Genomic DNA, 18,359 nt, shown 5'->3' with positions numbered 1-18,359 from the left:
AGTGACAAGCGCGGTGTGGGTGGTAGGTGGGATGTCTAGAAGTGAACATTACTCGTAGTAGGTCTGAGAGCTACCGTGATGCATAACGGTGGTTACTTTCAGTGACTCGTCAGTGGTTGAGCTACAAATCCAGCCATAGTACTCCGTGGGTATCTCAAACATCTATTTAGTCACATGAATACTGCTGGCATCCTTGCCATCGCCAACGCCGTTCTTTTGCTCACCATTGCTGACACCTCGTGAGTTGGGGTTCTTCCAATGAACCTTCAGTGGTGTCCAGCTGTGTGCATTGTAGTCCTGTTAAATCGGTTAGCAATGATCAGTGTGCTGATAGAACACAAAGACTCACCTCCTGGACTTTAGCACAAGTCTTCAAGCCCCATTCAGTAACGCCAACCATAAGACAACTTTCAAACATAAAAGCCATGCTGCCCTCGCCGACTTTGGCAGGGGTCAGCTCCATCGTGCTCGCCTTCTCGTAGGTCTGCATATCAGGTCCGTGCCCACTCATGGTATTGTGTAGTGATGCCCCAGCAGGCTGGAATCCTCCTTTGCCAGCACCCTTGGCATCGTAGTTACCAGCAATCAGACCCATAAATTCTGACATTGTGTTTCGGTGATACCATGGTGGGCGGAAAGTACCTTCTGCCACTAGCCATCGTGGAGGGAAAATGACAAAGTCTGCGACAGCAGTACCTTGTCCATGGGGAAGTGACGGTGCTGACAGGACTGTGAAGATTGATGGGTCGGGATGATCAAACGAAATAGATCCAATGGTATTGAATCGTCCCAGGTCATACTTGTATGGATAGTACAGACCGTGCCATGCGACTACATCAAAGGGAGTGTGATGCTGTTTGGCTTCAAACAATTTGCCGTCGAATTTACCGTAGACAGTCCATGCGGTGTTTTCGTAGTCCTCAATGAAGGAGGCTTTGGGGATCTGGAAGTCTCTTGCATTGGCCAGACAATTTGAGCCGATGGGACCTAGTTCAGGCAGCTGAAAGTGACCCTGGTAGAGTTCCAGGATGTATCCTCGAGCTGGCTCGTTGTTTACCAACTTGACGTGGTATCGAATGCCTCGAGGGATGACGCATATTTCCATGGGTCGGACCAGCAGGTTGCCGAGTTCTGTTCTGATATCAAGCGATCCGTGCTGAGGTACGATGAGGAAGTCTCCATCTGCACTGTAAAATGCACTCTTCTCCGGCATATCCGACCCCACAGTGTAGATGTACATGCCAATACCTTGTTTCATGGTCGGATCTCCAGCTCCTGCGACCAGATGCAACGAGCGGATCCAGGATGCTTCTTTGTCGAAGTCGAAAGGATCCCATCGTAGTTGGTTTGGGATGGCGTTGAAATGTTTGCCGAAACTTGGAGAGGGAGAGGGAAGAACTTGTTCTGAAGTTTCCGCTACAGGTTCAAAGTTATCGTGGCTCGACGTGGGAAGGATGCGATACAGCCATGACTGTTGATTCTCGTGCCGAGGGCTTGTGAAGGCGGTGCCAGACAGCTTCTCGGTATAGAGGCCGTGCGGCGCTCGTTGAGGTGAATTCTGCCCTATTGGTAGGGCACCAGGTACTGCTTCACTCCTACACGGCTATTAGTGGTTGGTCTGTGCCAGATTGAAATAACTTACTCGTTGTATGTTGCAAACCCATGAGTGTATTCGTACCTTTCGGTCACTTCGAAGTGGGTTACAGGCATCGTCAATAGCTTGTTCGTCGACGAACGTGTTGATATTGCGAACTATATCCCTTGGTGAGTCGTGTCTAGGCGTAGAGGACAGCAGCGAACATACCAGTCAGTGGTGTTTTGTATTTGATGTTGATATCTTTGTTTTCCTTGTGCTTGACAATAGCTTCGCGAAGGCGGGTGATACCCGTCATTTTGGAGGGAGTAGGCGGTTGAGCTTCTGTGGGCAGGAAAGACGCGGAAAGTCAGCACTCTGGCAGTGTGGTAAGTGCGGAATAGAAACGTGAGGAGCAAGTGCAGCGAAACTTCTGAGAACGAGGAGATGCAGCTGGGGTGATCCGCGCATAAGAAGGCATGCAAACTGCCACGGCTGTCGTGATCTCGATACTTTTGTCTTATGGGTCCAGAATCAATGCAACAAAGGGCTTGCTTCGGCGGCTGCAGCTTCACACAAAAGTCTTGATCGATGCAGGTGCCCTTTTGCGAGCACCCACGAAATCATGCAGCTATTTCGCAACGCGAACAATCCACGAATAGAATGTGATCATCAGGGCAATTTCGCTCATGGACCGATGCCGTTTCCTCCACCAACCTCGACGCCAGACCCATTGAGTCGATCGGACTCGGAGCTGGGCTTGCTCGTGCATCCACTCACTGGACATGGTTGCAGCCGATTTGCCGTTATTGTCAGCGATGTCATGTCAGTGCATGAACCTCAGGCTTGTTTCTTCTGTACAATCTCGTGCCATAGTGCTTTCGCTAGCTAGTTTGCGTAGTAGCGTGGTGGTCTGCAGCAGAAAGCTCGCTCACAATTGAGAACTGTTACAGTAATGAGGGGAAAGTCTTAACTAAATCGTTGTGGCTTTTCCGTGGCTGTTTGATTTCGTCTTGCCGTAAGCCCAGAGACCGTAAGAGGGATCATCGGACGCGCGCTTCTTGACTTGTCGATTGATCCCGGTTTCTGATCGTAGGATCGGCGAGCCAAGCATTCTTTGCAACCTTCTAGAAAACTGGAAATCGTTCTTCGTTTGGGGTGTCTTCTTGGTTCAGGTCTTCGGAGTTGTTGTACGGTGCCCGTTCCTCGTAAGCCGGGGCTTTCCTCAACGAATGCCCGGTGTTATCCCATTACAAGATGAGGACTTCTACCTTCATTGAGTTCGATTTGCTCAGCCAGTATTCGTAACGCTGACGAAATCAACAATCCGGGGTTTGCATGACGAGCTGCATTCGAGTGTGGGATTTGTTATTGCGTGACTACGGCACGGGTACGCTCACCACGCTTTCAATTGAGGCCTTCCCATTCCAGATCAAGAATTTTCTACCGAATCCAGGCCAAGATGTGTCGGTTGTCGAAAGACGGCAACAGTCCTTACAGTAGTCCTCACATGGGCTGGTACTCGTACCGCAAAGGTAGAACCCATGGTCGAACCGCGCAGCACGGGATGTATGCAGGGAGAATTGAGTAACACAAACTTACTGCTGGTTCCTGGGCTTCCTTCAGCTCCATCCCGCCCGTCCTCGTGATTCGGCTCTTTAAGTTCTCTCCATTTGCTCTCCAAGCTTTCTATTGCCAATTTCTTTCTGTCTGACCATTTGATGAGATCGGTTTTACAGGCTCGTCCAGGTCGACGTGGTGCACGAGGGTGCAACGGCGCAGTGCTACCGTCTCGAGGCTGTGCTAGCACTTCATGCTGTTTGATTGTATTCGTTGTGTCTTGCATATTGCTCTAGGTCGATGTTGGCGTTCGTAAGTTTGTCTGTACGACTGCAACCAAAATGGTACTTTGCACTACGATAGAGCTCGAATGGTCCATAGAGATGCGTCTCTTTATATAGTGCATGGAACGTTTATGATTACTTAGCTTTCGAGGACCTGCGTATGTTTAAGGACGGCAGCCTCAGTCCAGAGTGATATGCGAAGCTGCGACGCCAGGTCCTCAGACGTACGAAGTCGGTCACCTATCACAGCAGCGCCTCATCGATGGCTATCATGGATGTTTGGTGCGTGTCAAGAGACAAAAATTCGCAGTTCCACATTTAGCATTCGAAAGATCAGTTCAATACAAGTGCTTGGCATTCTGCGACAGTGACCTTCACTTCTCATACGCAACTCAAAAGGTGTATACATAGTAGAAAGGCCAGTGACACGGACGACTCAATACTTGATTCAACACTCCAAGCAGGCGACAAGCTGCTGATGCCAACGCCGATGTCAATCCGTACTGCTTCACGAAAATGTAAAGATTCTCGACTAAAGATCCTTCGTCCTCTCATCACTTTCTCTAATCCATCTCTCTAAACTCTCCTTGTTGCGTATTCTGAAGCCAACTTTGAACGGCTTCGGTTCTGTGGTCAGTGCTGTTGGAATCGAATTGCACTCTATTGCGTCCAAGATTGGCCAATCGTTTTTATCCTCAGCTGGAACAACCTCGAATGCTGTCAATATTCGCAAGAACACAGTGTAGATCTCCCGATTTCCAAGATGAGAACCAACGCACATGCGGCTGCCAGCGCCATATCCATAGTGAGGTGTTCCGCTACCTTCCTGATCGTCCAAGTATCGCTCAGGCATAAATCTGTTGGGATCCTTGAAATGTGTGTCATCGTAATCAGCAGCCCACGCATTCATGTAGAAGACAGAGCCTGCTGGGATAGTTGCACCGTTGTACTCAATATCCTTAATGCTGGTCCTTGGCAGGCAGATAGGAATGACTGTCCAGAAGCGCAGGATTTCTTTAGTCAAAGCTGTGATATATGGTACTTTCTCTTCGTACAGGCACTTTTCCCATGCTTCGCCGTCATTAGGGTAAACTTTCATGATCTCTTCGTACGCTTTTTGCTGGATGTGCTGGCCTTCAGGTGATGCGAGATAACCAATGCCCATAATTAAGTTGCCTGGCACTGTGTCTATGCCTGCCGACACCATGGTGAGACATATTGACTTGATCTCGGCATCATTGAGCTTCGCTTCCGGATCTTTCAAAATGGTACCTGTAATGCAAGGCTTATCGGTGCCGTTCGCAATTCTTTCTTTCAGCATATCGAGAAAAGTCGTCAAGTACGCGTCTCGACGAGCTCGATACGATACTGCGTCTGTGTTTTGACGACTAATTAATGGAAGTCGGAGCAGGGGTATATAGTCTTGCCAGTTGTTGGACGTGCTTCGGAAATTCGACACCACCCTCTCTACGTGGACGACTGCTGGTTGTTAGCGTTTGTCTACTGAAACATTCCTGTAGTATCATACCTTCTCGCAGAAGTTTCTCGTCGATACCTCCGTCGATACGTATACCATAATTGAGAGTCAAGCTCGTGTTCAATGCAAATCGATGGAAATATTTCCTTGGGTCAAGATCAACCGTTCCCATCTTGCAGTCCCCGTACATATCCTTGATGGCAAAGGTCGATTCAAGGTCGACGTGTGGCATATAGCTCTGCACAGCTGGCCTGTTCAAAGCTGTAGCAGCAGCCTTTCTCCTTCGCTTGCAGCTCTCGTCCCATGGTGATGTGCCAATTGTGAATCCCTGACTGGTACTGACAACGCTGTGGAAAGTATACAAGGTTGGACGAGAGATCAATGAAGATTGGTTCGTCACCCAGAAGTGCTTAACACTGTCGAAAGAGTTCGCAAAGATGATGCGTCGGTTGCCGAGACGTGTCTGGAAGACAGGCCATCCATACTGTTTCGCCCATTTCCCTGCCACCCGCGCATGATCCGACCCTAATTGCAAAAGATTACCAAAGATAGGCACTCCAGGTATCTCTGGGAGCCCTTTGATCTTTGGCTGATCTGTCCGGTTCGCGAGCTTGACCAGAACGAAGACGACGGATAGCAGCAAGAAGGACAATGTTGTGCTATTGAGTCGGGAAAATAATGTCATCGCTTGACTCGATGGAACATCCTCCACAATTTCAACGGCCATGACTGGATATTGATTAGTGGGTGGATCGGTGCAGCTAGTGTGCTCAGTTTCGCCAGAGCTTATAGCCTATCTCCTGAGTGTTCCTTGTTTGTGGCAGATAGACTTGGTCCTTGATCGGTCTCTGACTTTTAACAGCACTATAAAACAGATATGAAAAGAAGTATAGCCAAGAGATGTAGACGAACATGTATGTCCCCGCAAATAGGGCAACGGAATTGCACCGCGTTACCTAAAACTGGGGTAGGAGTTGGATCCATGTTTGTTGATTGGTGGATATGTCACACGGAAACCTACTATTTGAGCAAACATTGTGCGGAATGGAAGGATTATTGATCGTCAGAGTGCTGGCTGCCAGGACCGAAATGCGTCATTCTCTGCCTTCGATGACTTCGTTTGCAGAACGATGAAACTGGGACTGAGATCAGCTACATGCATGGTGGGAAGTAATTACTGCGCACAACAATCGCCATTTTTATTGGTAAAGCTTGGGTGCAGGTAGGATTGTGGCTGTGCAGTCTCCGAAGCCAACAAGTCCATCCTCCTCATTACCACACACGCCGCGTATAATCATCGTATCACCGTCCTGCAAGAACTTCCGCTCCTCGCCGCCTTCAAGCTGGATAGTCTCCTTTCCACCTTTTGTGATCTCTACCATTGCACCTTGTGTGCCTGGGTCAGTGCCTGAGATTGTGCCTGAGCCAATGAGATCTCCAACGTTCATTGGGCAACCACCAATGGTGTGATGAGCCAACATTTGTGGGAAAGAATATACTAGATACTTGCCATTGCTGTTGGAGATGACAGAAGGTTTCCCCCCCTTTGGCGTCAACTCAACCTGTAACCGGATATCGAAAACGTTCTTGGTATTCCTTTCTTGTAGGTACGGCAAGAGTTCGTTCTCGTTCTTGATACCCTCCGTCCTGAAAGGCTCCAGCGCGTCGATCAAGCACACCCATGGAGAGATTGTCGAAGCGAAATTCTTGGCGTTGAAGGGACCAAGAGGAACATACTCCCATGCCTGAATATCTCGAGCCGACCAGTCGTTTAGCAGCACTAGTCCAAATATGTTTTCCTCTGCTTCTGCAATAGGTACAGGCTGACCCATCTGGTTTGGCTTGCAAATAAAAGCGCCGAGCTCTAGTTCGATGTCCAGCCTCTGAGTCGGCTTAAAAACGGGCTTTTTAACTTCTGCAGCAGGATTTTCCAAAATCTGCCCGTTCGGTCGCACAACTGGAGTTCCACTGACAACCACTGACGATGCTCTGCTGTGGTAAGCAACAGGTAAATGCATGTAATTTGGTTGCAACGCGTTTTTAGGATCTCTGAGAATGCAACCCATGGTGTAGGCGTGATTCTTGCCGGCATAAAAATCTGTGTAGTCACCAATCTGCATTGGCAAGTGCATGGTAACCTCGTCCTGTTTGAATATGCATGAGTCCTGCAGTTCTTGGTTGTCCTTGAGTATTTGCGGAAAAGGCGTATCTTCCCGCAGGAGGTCTTGAATGTACTTGCGTACAGACCGATGTACTGGTCGACCGAGCGCGGCGAAGCTATTTAATGTTGGTTGGGAAAATATGGTCTGCCATTGTTCCTTCGTTTCACATTCACTAAAGCCATCTCGTACCGCGAGACGTCCCAGATCTAAACAATGCTCGCCAATAGCCACGGCTGCTCGTTGAGTTGCATTGCCCGACGTAGAGATGATGCCAAACGGAATATTCGCTAGCGAGAAGCCGCTTGATTTGGGAATCGGAAACCACGATTTAAGACCCATGTTTGATGTCGCAGCGTTAGAAATGGTTTTTGACGTTATGGAATCACGGACAGTCTCAGGGGGTGTTCTTAAAGGAATGTGTCTGTTATCGTTTATCCGAGAAGTCTAATACATAAAGATGGCTGTTATCAGATATCCGGGGAGCGTGGTCAACGAGCTTCAAAGTGGCTGTTTGGTGGGCTGCAAGTTGTGAAGTGCGAGGTCCCGGAGACGGTGCTTGTTCCACATTCGGAATAGTTCCGCTTCCGCAAAAGCAGTACCCTATCTGCTAAGGGCCATCAGGAACACAGGTTGGGTTTCGTAGCTTTGGCTGTGTCTGCGACTGCGCGTTAAGGATGTTTATACAGTGAAGTCGAACTACCAAGCCGCACGAGGTCGCCGTTTTCGGCAAAATTCGACTCATCGCCATGGCTTGCCAGAACGATTGAAGCTCTCCCAAGATCGTCGACGTTGACCGAGCCCAAGAGACGTCCCAGGAGCTTCTGAGCGATGCTGGGATCTGTCGGCATAATCATGGAAGGTCGCATGACATATGATTGCCATAGACCACGCTGCTCTTCTGCTGTAGCGAATTCGACAAGCAGTGTTTCTGCTCGACCCTGAGATAACGTTAGGGATGTCCTCTTACAAGAGTCGAGATAATACCTTAGCATGACGGCCTTCCTCGAGAAACCACAATCGTTTGTTTTGATCCTTTTCTGCGAGAACGCCGCTGCAATGCACATATCGAAATGGCTTGGTTCTAGACGACCAATTTTGTGTCACAGCCTGACAAAACGCGACAGGATAGTCAACTTCAATATCAGCTGCAGTCCCACCAAGACACCTAACTTGTTAGCATTAGGTCTTGTGGATAATCGTGCACTGACCAAATACACGCATCGGCGCCTGATATAGCTGCAACCACTTCCGAAGAATAGATCCTAAAATCCGCCATCACGAGGTTCTGCAGCTTGTCGTGAGCCACTTCTCCAGCAAGCGGCCGTCGGGTGAGTGCAATAACCGAAGTTATCTCGGACGATGCGCAGCATTGTTTCAGCACTTCCGAGCCTAGAAAACCAGTCGAGCCTGTCAGGATGACCTTCATGATCGAAAATTGCTTGTTAGTTGGATTCTCTGAAGTCAATGAAGATGAGTGCTACAGCTTTCCTTTGACGAGAGACCTGGGCAATTTATACAAAACTGTCAGGTATATTGTCCACAAACAACATTATAGATGACCGTCATGGTCACTGCCGCTTTGTGATCTGTTCTTCCGTGAAGCTTGAGCACAGCGTTCGACAAGGTTGTGCCCGCATTCTTCGGGCAGAAGTTGAGCCGGAACGGCTCATCTCACTGCTGCTGTTGGCCATCTGCCAGGTGACTGCACACGTACTAAGTAGTGGTACCAATGACACCGGTCGTCAAAACAAACAGTATATGTATTAGTGGGTCTCTCGTAGTCTAACAAGAGCTGTGCAACGCGTGAATACACCGTTATTGAAGAGTACTCCTGTATGATAATTACAAAGCGTCAGTCTGTCACTGAACATCCCCTGATCGTTCGAGGACTCTTTGTCAGAAGCTGTCATAGAAAGTCTGATAACGCGCATCTAGACTGTAGAACTTTCAAGATCTGGCGCGATGACTGAAGTCTTTACAGAAAGGATACTGCAAAGTGTACATTGAGATCTACGCGTTTTGTCATCCCAGGATGATATGCAAATCAACACGTCATCAGACTCAGTTCTCTCCTTCAATTCGACCTCGAAAAGTCATGAATGTCCAAGACCGAGGTGCCTTCGAGCGGTACTCATGCTCAAGAAGATGCAGGTCAGCTCGGACTGCTAAGAATCAAATTCGCAACAAAGCGTCCTGTTTCGAAATTTTGATTGAATTAGAGTGAAGGAAAACCACATCTGTTTTCACAACACTGCGCGCTCTTCTTCATCGTCAGCTATTGGACTTACTGCATCTCGTTTTGAATTGTCTCTGACCTTATCCAATCAGGAAAATAGGACTCGGCTAACACAAATATGTCAACCTACAGCACACCAAAGTGGTGGAAAGAGGCTGTTGTTTACCAAATATACCCTGCTTCTTTCCAAGCACATCCTGGAGCCAAGAATGAACAGAACATTGGCTGGGGTACTGTCAATGGTATCACATCGAAGCTCGACTATCTGAAAGAGCTTGGTGTAGATGTGGTTTGGACATCGCCAATCTACAAATCTCCACAAGCCGACATGGGATACGACATCGCCTCATATACAGACATCGACGAGATCTATGGAAGCCTAGAAGATGTCGATAATCTCATTGCAGAGTTAGGAAAACGAGATATGAAGCTCATGATGGACGTTGTGTTCAACCACACGAGCAACATGCACCCCTGGTTTCTTGAGTCGCGGTCCAGCAGAGACAACCCGAAACGCGATTGGTATATATGGAAGGATCCGAAGTCCAGGTCTGAGGGAGGCACAACGGTTGAGCCGAACAATTGGGCACGAATCTTGGGTGAAGCATCAAGTGCATGGACCTACGACACCGAGACCGCTCAATATTATCTCAGCATCTTTACTGCTGAACAGCCTGATCTAAACTGGGAGAACCCTGAGGTACGAGAAGCTGTTTGGGACGTCATGCATTTCTGGCTGTCTCGAGGTGTGGCTGGCTTCCGCATGGACGTTATGTGAGTTATCCCATGTTATGCTGTTGTCATTGTCTTGCTGTTGTCATTGTCTTGCTGTTTTACAACTGATTGACTGACTTACTTCTACACCAGAAATTTCATCTCCAAAGTACCAACATATCCCGATGCCCCTATTGTGCTTGATCCGAAGACACACAGCTATCAGCCAGGTACGCAGTTTTTCGCGAATGGACCGAAGCTTCACGACTACCTAAGAGAAATGCACGACAAGGTTCTCTCTAAATACAACACCATCACGGTCGGTGAAATGCCTGGTATCAACTCTGAAGACGAGATCCTTCGAACAGTGGGTGCCAACGCAAAAGAGCTCAACATGATCTTCATCTTCACGCTCGTTGATATTGATAAGCCTAACGTTCGTATGGCGCTGAAAGAGTGGGACGTCAAGGAAATGAAGAACATCATAACGCATTGGCAAAGAGTGATGATCGACCGCGATGGCTGGAACAGTGTTTTCATCGAGAATCACGACAACCCACGATCAATCAGCAGATACACAGACGACAGCGATCACTACCGCGACAAGGGTGCAAAACTCCTAGCTCTCATGCAAACCACGCTCGGAGGCACAATCTTCGTCTACCAAGGCGAGGAAATCGGCATGCGCAACGCATCAATGGACTGGGACCCTTCTCGGGAATACAAAGACGTCGAAACAATCAACTATTGGGAGAAATGTCAGAACATCTACAAGGACAACCCAGAAATGCTCAAGCACTCCAGAAAGATCATCCAGATGAAAGCACGCGACCACGCCAGAACACCAATGCAATGGTCGACCAAACCGAACGCCGGCTTCTGCGACGCCGACACAAAACCCTGGATGCGCCTCATGGACGACTGGAAGACAATCAACGTCGAATCCCAAATGAACTACCAATCCGAAGATGAACTAAGCACATGGCAGTTCTGGCAGCGTGGATTGAAAGATCGAAAAGAGCACGCAGATGTGTTCGTGTACGGAGATTTTGAGGAAGTCGCAAAGGATAATGCGAATATCTATGCATATGTGAGGACGAGCAAGGCTGGGGAGAAGTGGCTCGTGGTGCTGAATTTCTCAGGAAAGGAGCAGACATGGGGAGTGCCTACGGGTAAGATGGAATTCTGGGCATGTAGCACTTATGTTAAGGGACGGCCGGATGAGCCGAAGTCTGGCCAGATTGTCCTGAGGGCGTGGGAGGGTGTTCTGGGCAAGATCGCTTCGTAGACTTCAGAGTAGTATTAGATGTTTTTGAACTGTATTAAACTATCCGACTACGAAAGAGCCTTAATCCACATCATGATCATCCCCATGAAAGAACCTTAGAATAGCTGCAGCAACCACTTCTCCATCATGCTTCAAGTGGGCACTTTCTTTTGCTTCCGCAGCACGTTCCGTCTCATCACCTTCGATACTACCACTTTCCTCCCGCATCTCTATTTGTCTGCGCACCATCTGCTCATCGAAACCCAAATGACCCTGAGTCGTGAACAGACGATCACGGATATACAAACCCTGAATCTCGGTATGTTCCGTACTGGCCCAAACGTGAACTTTCTGACCCTCTTTTAGGAGCGATGTGGTTTCCGAGGACGGCTTGGTCGTGACTTGATCCTGATGCATTTGATGTAAAGAAAGTTTCTTGTCATCGGTCCGGAAGAGCTTCTGGCCCACAGGGGTGAGACTCATCTCGGTGTGAGCAAGTTCCCATTTCCCGCTTGGATGTCCTTCGACTTTTGACCCGAGCATTCTGCTGAGGATTTGATGGCCGAAACATACACCGCTGAGAAGGACGTCTGGCCGCTTGGTCCAGACTTCCTCGAGAAGACTGAGTAGTTGCTTTACCCATTTGTCGTTGCCGTGGGCGTCGTACATCGAGCCGGTGATTAGTATGGCTTTGATAGACTCTGGAATCTCGTCTGTGTTGGGTACGTGGCCGTTGTGGCCATTATCGGGATCGTCGACGACATAGTGCATGGATGTTTCGATGGAAAGCGGGGGGTCGTGCTCTGAGCCAGCTTTGGTGAATAGTTCGTCGAACACTTTGGCGAATCCGCCGCCTTTGCGATCTTTCGTTTCGGGGTGTGGCTCGTCTGGGGCTTGAGTTAGAGACGCTCGTTCGGCGAAGATTGGTTGCTACTACTACTTACCAGTCTCGAAGATTAGCATGTGAACAGCTTCTTGATTATCTGCTTTGGAGGTAGTAACGTCCCCGACAGGGTTCTTGCTGTTGTCGTTGCTATCACCCATTGTTGTGTCTTGACTTAATCTCTCGAATCAATTCTAGTTGAGCTCGACGTCGTCTTCTGTTTGGATTAAGTTTTGGTGTCGCCTGGGAATAGGGACCCTGTGGTCAGCGTGAGATTTTCAGGTTCTTTTCAGTGGCCAATGTCACAAGGGGAAGACCGTGATGTAAACCAGTAAACAGAATACTCATATACCCAAGCATCTACAGATATAAGAGCCAAGAACGTAGCAAAATTCGTAGGGGTCACTGCTCGCTCGTCATGCAGGTACTGAAGGTAGTTCAAGTTCCTTTGGCTCGCGGCTTGTGGCTCAAGGCTCAAGACCCTGATGGCCACGTCACACAGGAATTCAAAGCACGTAGAAAATTTAGAGTTCATCACTGGGAAAGGACAGTGTTGCCGATAAAATTCAGTATCAAGCAGTTCGAGAAGCTGAAGGGAAGGATGAAACCTGGAAGGATGACGAAGTCGTGATGAATTTTAACGTAATACTTATTGCTTTCCGGCTGGCCGCATACTGTATTCGGACAGTACCAGAATACGGCAACTTATCCGCGTTTGCTTCGCTTGGCATATGCCCAAGGCCGAGAATGACCTTAGTACTGTGTAACGATTCACAGGTCAAGATATGAGCATGCTCGACCTCTTCACAAATTGGCCCTTGTCAGCTTCTTGGGAGAACTTGCGACACCACTAGGGATGTGTGCTGGTTGAGTCGTTGGCGAGCACATAGACAGCGAGCGCGGTGAGAAATGGATACGAGGCTTGAGTCGGTACTCCATCGTTTGGTGATGCATCACTATACTGCAACTGTTGCCAACACAAAGAGGAGACGATACTGCATTGGGCATGATGTGGTTGGTGTCGCTTCAGAGAGAAGCTGGAAGAGTGATTTGAACCCACAATAGTACGACGGAACCGTGGACGTTAGAGTGACAGAGCTTGCACGACCAAATATAGCACTATTGCGTCTATATTGAGCTCAATCTCAATCTCAGCTATATCTCGAGTTCTTAAGATGTGGGAATGGTGACCTGCGCGACGCCGTCTGAAACGCCCTTAAGAGCAGCGTCATCCCCAGGCTCAGTTGCGGCGTTTGCCATGTCCTTGCCATCTGCACCCCCTTTGGCACTATTCTCTACGCCAGCATTCTTCTTCTGAGCTTTCTTAGCTTTGACCATCTCTTTCTGGGCCGCTTTCTTGGCAGCCGCTTCAGCTTCAGCTTTTCTCTTCTTTTCTCGCTCTGCCTGGTTTCCGCCGAAAAGGTCGCGCCATTCGTCTGCTTTCTTCTCATCGATACGGGTGAATAGGTATGCTGCCTTGCCAATCTTGTGTCCAGGTTTGATATATGTTGGCTTCCATCCGTTCGCAATGTCCTCTTCTGAAGGAATCCGTAGGAATGGCATGTCAAGCTGTTCTCTTATCGATTTGCTGGTGGCAGGAAGATATGGTTCGAAAATGGCAGAGGTGAGATATATGAGGTTGATGGCTGTCGCAGCTACGGCCGCAGCAAGTTCCGGCTCGCTGGCGATTAACGCATTGTCTAGCTTGAATGCTTGTATCAGACCATTTCCAGCGGATGACAGTTTCATGGCTTTATCCAACCCGGAACGTATATGCACCGCATCCATTTCGACCAGGTACTCCTTTAGCCCAGTAGTGATTTCTTCAAGGTGTGGAGCAAAGGATTCTGGTAGGTTATCAGGATCGAAGTTGGGTATGATACTGTTGTAGGCTTTTGGTGAGTTCACCAGCTTGATGATACGGTTGACGAAATTACCCAGGTTCGCGAGTAGTTCCGAGTTGTTGGAGTCGATGAAGGAGCGCCACTCGAATTGTGTATCGGCAGATTCAGGTCTGTTCTTGAGGAGGAAGTAGCGCCAAACGTCTGGTGGCACGCCAGTTTCTTTAGCATTGTTGCCAAACACACCCACACCTCGACTTTTGCTAAACTTTCCATTCTCATAATTGAGATATTCTGTGGCTGAAAGGTGATGCAGTCTAGTCCAATTGTCTTCGGTTCCTATTTGACAGGCTGGAAAGATGATGGAGTGGAATGGCACGTTGTCTTTTCCGAGAAACTGGTATAGCTGAACATTATCTGGGTTCTTCCACCACTGCTCCCATTGCTCAGTGTAATTGGCAGTGATAGAAGGATAGCCGATGCAGGCCTCGAACCAGACGTAGAAGACTTTCTTCTCGAAACCTTGTAGTGGAACAGGCACACCCCAGGCAAGATCACGGGTGATACCTCTTTCTTGCAAGCCCTTCCCAAGCCAGTCTCTTGTGATGATGGCTGCGTTTCTTGACCAGGCGCCCTTCTCTATCGAGGCGTTGACCCATTCTTCGGTGCTGGGCTGCAATTTGTCGAGTTTGAGGTATATGTGTTTTGTCTCTTTCACCACTGGAGTGGCACCATCTACTTTGCATCTGGGGTTGATAAGCTGCAACGGGTCGAGCAATTTACCGCACTTGTCGCATTGATCGCCTCGAGCATCGTCATAGCTGCAGTAAGGACAGGTACCCTCGATGAACCGGTCTGCAAGGAATCGTTCGTGCTGAGGACAAAAAGGCTGGTTGTTGATGTGCTCCGCCAACAGACCCTTTTCGTGTAACTGGAGAAATATACGTTGTGATATCTCGGTATGTTGCTTGGTAGGTGTCCTTCCGAAGATATCAAAGCCAATCTCAAACCATTCGTACACTTCGGCGTGAATTTTGTTGTACTTTGCGCATAGCTCTTCTGGGGTTACCTTCTCTTCCAGGGCCTTTGTCTCCGTTGCCGTGCCATACTCGTCGGTACCGCATATGAACAGGGTTGGTCTGCCCCGGGCTTTGTTGTATCTTGAGAAGACGTCTGCGCTCAGAACACTTCCGACAATGTTACCAAGGTGTGGCACATTGTTGACGTATGGAAGGGCAGAGGTGATCAAGATATTCCTCTGCCCTTCCTTCGGCAGTATCTTCTCACTCCCCATCACTGGTCAAGGTTGTGAAAGCCGTACCAAGAATGCAGGGGTAAGAGGCACGTGCGATTGTTCTTGACTACCAAAACGTGTTTTTCTTACAGGGGCAGTGTATAACAATTTAGGAGTGATCGCAACTAGTAGGAGGGTGGATTGTTGATCGTTGTCTGTCCCCAGAGGCGCGCCTAATGTGTTTTTGTCGTTGAGGCCGAAAAAAGCGCACTCTGTGTGGTGTTGTTGTCAGGTTCTGTGGAAACGCGACTCGTGCTTGAAAGTGTGTCATAAAAGTATGAGCGCGGGGTCAGTGCAGAAAGCTGGCCCGGACTTTAGCCACTAGCGTTCAAACATTTGTCCTTCGGTTTCGTTGACCTCTGTGATTGTGGTATCGTGTACCATAGACGTCGTTTTCTATCTACAGACGCCGAGTCAGAGGGCAGCACCTCGATTCTGGCTCGTTTGGTCTCGGGAATCGAGCGAGCGTGAGTTGAACTTCGAAACCTCACGCAACATGTCTGCCGATCTTTTTGATGAGCTGCTTGGTCTCGAAGACAATTTCTATCAAGAAGGCTACGACGCAGGACTTGCTGATGGTGAGCATGCTGGTGTCGTAGAAGGCAAAGTCTTTGGTGTTGAGAAAGGTTACGAGAAAGCACTAGAAATTGGCAAATTACACGGTAGAGCTCTGGTCTGGCAGGCGCGACAGAACCAGGATGGTGCTAACCAGTCCCTACGGAACTCATCCTCAAATCGACATGCTATCATCAGTCGTGTATGCGACTCTGGGCTTGCCAAGAACAGTCGCCTGATGAAGCACATTGAAGCACTCCTTCTGCTGACCAACGGTGACTCGATCGCAACAAACAATTCTGATCCGGCTGTTACCGAATTCGATGATCGCCTTGCCAGAGCACAAGCCAAGGCAAAGGTCGTTGCAGCCATCATCGGCGAGCCTTTACAAGTAGAGACAGCAGCAGTCGCTGTTGGTGGTATCGAGGAGAGCAAAGGTTTGAGTGCCAGACATTGAGTCTGACTCACCAAGACCAGGTATGTCCATTAAAGAGCGAAAATTATACTTGAAGCCAGATGATCAATCTCTCGTCCATTTTTGTACTCGGGTGCACGCTAATGGCTTCCCCGCAAAAGCTTAATCGCGGAGATCAAGCTTGCGGCCATGCATGCTCGACGTATGTATCTTTCCAACTAGGAGCTGGTATATACCAACAACTGCAACGAAAGGTGACAGTCTCTTTCGACTGCTGATCTAGACAGTATGCCTAAACTGGCTGGCAAACATTTCGAAGGCCAGAATATTTATGATGCATACTTCACCACTTCACCGCTCTCGCGACTCTCCTTCCTTCGCTCGGCCAATGAGCTTCTCCATCTGGCTTCACAGCATAGGTCTGCCAAGTACCTTTGCATGTTTGAGCTCAACCCACTCAGAGGTACAGATGGCCAGATCGTGCTCCTCTCATATGAGGATGTGCAATCACTGATTGGTGAACCTTATGCTGAGTCTGAGAGGACCCGGATTGAGAAGTTTGACAGCACTCTCACTTCGCCAACACTAGTATTCATGGGACTGGACGTTGAAGTTCCTGGTGTTTCTTTGCCGACCGAGTCCTCTCAGTCGTATACTGGCACTCCCTATTTTGCTCTGGATTGCAGTAATTTACGTGAGGAAGAGCTCTCTATGCTCACTAGCACTCAAACATCCTTCCCACCCACAAGGGTTGATCTTAGTCTCTCCTATCAGCAATCCTCGCTGTACGCTCAGGCAAGAAGCTACCTAGATTGGGCTCAGAGAAATATATTTTGTTCTGCGTGCGGTTCGCCAACACTTCTGGTCCAAGGTGGTACTAAAATCATTTGTCCACCGAAAGATGCAGCTCATCCACATCGTCCACCACGCAACTGCCCAACGAGGACAGGTCTTCACAATACCGCTTATCCGAGAACGGATCCTACACTTATCGCTGCTGCCGTCTCCGCTGACGGTCGCCGAGTCCTGCTTGGTCGTGGGAAGAGGTGGGCAGAGAACTACTTTTCGTGCTTGTCAGGCTTTGTTGAGCCTGCCGAGTCGATGGAGTCGGCAACTCGCAGAGAAGTCTGGGAGGAAAGTGGTGTCAAAGTTCACAACGTACAGATCCACTCAAGTCAGGCTTGGCCATATCCTAGCACCTTGCTAGTCGGTACGATTGCGCAGTGCAATAGCAAAGAGGACGAGGTCATCTCTTATCCCGAGAATGAGCTCGGAGAAGCAAGATGGTTTGAGCTCGATGAGGTCAAAGATGCACTGGATCAGGGGCATGCTATGTGGGAAGACCCGCCGAAAGGCTGGACAGGAATCAGATTGCCGTCCGACAAGCTGATGGCCCATAGAACATTGAGAGGAGTAATCAAGCTGTTTGGTAGGAGGCTTTGAGATGGATGTGAGCTAGCAGTGAGCACAACTGCTGGTTGCTCAATTCCCATACTCGGCTCCAGGGCACGTACTACGCGGACGCTTACAAACTTCAGAGGCACGCAGGTTCGAAGGCCGTCGGTAGAATGAATGTCCAGGACTGTTGTTATTCTCGTCATCACCTCGCGATAGGAGCAGTGTTGCATCGGCAATACTCCGTGTGCCTTTAGGTATGCGTCAAATACTTGCCCCATCTTTGGCGGTCATAAGTCTGTCTATGTAAATTATGTATCTACCGAGTGGACCTCGCTCACAATGTGGAAGCGACTAATCTCCATCTGCTTGGTTGGGGCTGCGATAGCTTGGCGAAGGCCAATTCCTGCAACACTGGTTGAACATTCGTTACTCTGTGATATGCCAAGTCGTGCATGCAATACCAGGAGGCAAAAGGACTAGATATCAAAGCTCTGCTAAAGGGTAAGAAGCTTCTTTCCCCAGGAACCCCAGACCATACTAATTTTGGTCTGATATGTCCTTCCCCACCCCCACGTAATGCCGGAGTCTTTTGAGTCTACTTGCCGCCGACCATTGCAGCACGTTCGTGTGAACCGGCACAGCAACCATCGGCCTTGGTCCGATGATCATGCAGAACATGAGCTGTTGCTGCATTAGAGCT

The 18,359-nt window shown here is 48.9% G+C and overlaps 8 protein-coding genes across 8 annotated transcripts; 2 read left to right on the top strand and 6 right to left on the bottom strand.

Moving 5' to 3' along the window:
- Nucleotides 1-162: 162 nt before the first annotated feature.
- Nucleotides 163-1,892, bottom strand: LTR64_006588 (uncharacterized protein; the record flags this gene model as incomplete). Its single annotated transcript, XM_064900917.1, has 4 exons — nt 163-297; nt 350-1,558; nt 1,679-1,752; nt 1,805-1,892. 4 exons carry the CDS (start codon nt 1,890-1,892, stop codon nt 163-165), a joined length of 1,506 nt encoding a protein of 501 aa, XP_064751993.1.
- A 2,057-nt stretch (nt 1,893-3,949) lies between these two features.
- LTR64_006587 (uncharacterized protein) lies at nt 3,950-5,621 on the bottom strand (the record flags this gene model as incomplete). The annotated part of the gene is made up of 2 exons (XM_064900916.1): nt 3,950-4,896; nt 4,946-5,621. 2 exons carry the CDS (start codon nt 5,619-5,621, stop codon nt 3,950-3,952), a joined length of 1,623 nt encoding a protein of 540 aa, XP_064751992.1.
- Nucleotides 5,622-6,093: 472 nt separating this feature from the next.
- LTR64_006586 (uncharacterized protein) lies at nt 6,094-7,395 on the bottom strand (the record flags this gene model as incomplete). Its single annotated transcript, XM_064900915.1, has 1 exon — nt 6,094-7,395. One exon carries the CDS (start codon nt 7,393-7,395, stop codon nt 6,094-6,096), a length of 1,302 nt encoding a protein of 433 aa, XP_064751991.1.
- Nucleotides 7,396-7,724: 329 nt separating this feature from the next.
- Nucleotides 7,725-8,482, bottom strand: LTR64_006585 (uncharacterized protein; the record flags this gene model as incomplete). The annotated part of the gene is made up of 3 exons (XM_064900914.1): nt 7,725-7,994; nt 8,041-8,221; nt 8,265-8,482. The coding sequence occupies 3 exons, from the start codon at nt 8,480-8,482 to the stop codon at nt 7,725-7,727; spliced, it is 669 nt and encodes a 222-aa protein (XP_064751990.1).
- Nucleotides 8,483-9,410: 928 nt separating this feature from the next.
- On the top strand, nt 9,411-11,294 carry LTR64_006584 (uncharacterized protein; the record flags this gene model as incomplete). Its single annotated transcript, XM_064900913.1, has 2 exons — nt 9,411-10,066; nt 10,160-11,294. The coding sequence occupies 2 exons, from the start codon at nt 9,411-9,413 to the stop codon at nt 11,292-11,294; spliced, it is 1,791 nt and encodes a 596-aa protein (XP_064751989.1).
- A 60-nt stretch (nt 11,295-11,354) lies between these two features.
- Nucleotides 11,355-12,317, bottom strand: LTR64_006583 (uncharacterized protein; the record flags this gene model as incomplete). The annotated part of the gene is made up of 2 exons (XM_064900912.1): nt 11,355-12,160; nt 12,218-12,317. 2 exons carry the CDS (start codon nt 12,315-12,317, stop codon nt 11,355-11,357), a joined length of 906 nt encoding a protein of 301 aa, XP_064751988.1.
- A 1,009-nt stretch (nt 12,318-13,326) lies between these two features.
- On the bottom strand, nt 13,327-15,291 carry MES1 (methionine--tRNA ligase mes1; the record flags this gene model as incomplete). The annotated part of the gene is made up of 1 exon (XM_064900911.1): nt 13,327-15,291. The coding sequence occupies one exon, from the start codon at nt 15,289-15,291 to the stop codon at nt 13,327-13,329; it is 1,965 nt and encodes a 654-aa protein (XP_064751987.1).
- Nucleotides 15,292-15,787: 496 nt separating this feature from the next.
- NPY1_2 (NADH pyrophosphatase) lies at nt 15,788-17,704 on the top strand (the record flags this gene model as incomplete). Its single annotated transcript, XM_064900910.1, has 2 exons — nt 15,788-16,283; nt 16,545-17,704. The coding sequence occupies 2 exons, from the start codon at nt 15,788-15,790 to the stop codon at nt 17,702-17,704; spliced, it is 1,656 nt and encodes a 551-aa protein (XP_064751986.1).
- Nucleotides 17,705-18,359: the final 655 nt, after the last annotated feature.

Source organism: Lithohypha guttulata, assembly GCF_036872675.1.
Source record: "Lithohypha guttulata strain CCFEE 5908 chromosome Unknown scaffold_5, whole genome shotgun sequence".
NCBI lineage: Eukaryota > Fungi > Ascomycota > Eurotiomycetes > Chaetothyriales > Trichomeriaceae > Lithohypha > Lithohypha guttulata.
The sequence above is the reverse complement of the archived record's forward strand: the minus strand, read 5'-3'. Positions and strand labels throughout refer to the sequence as shown.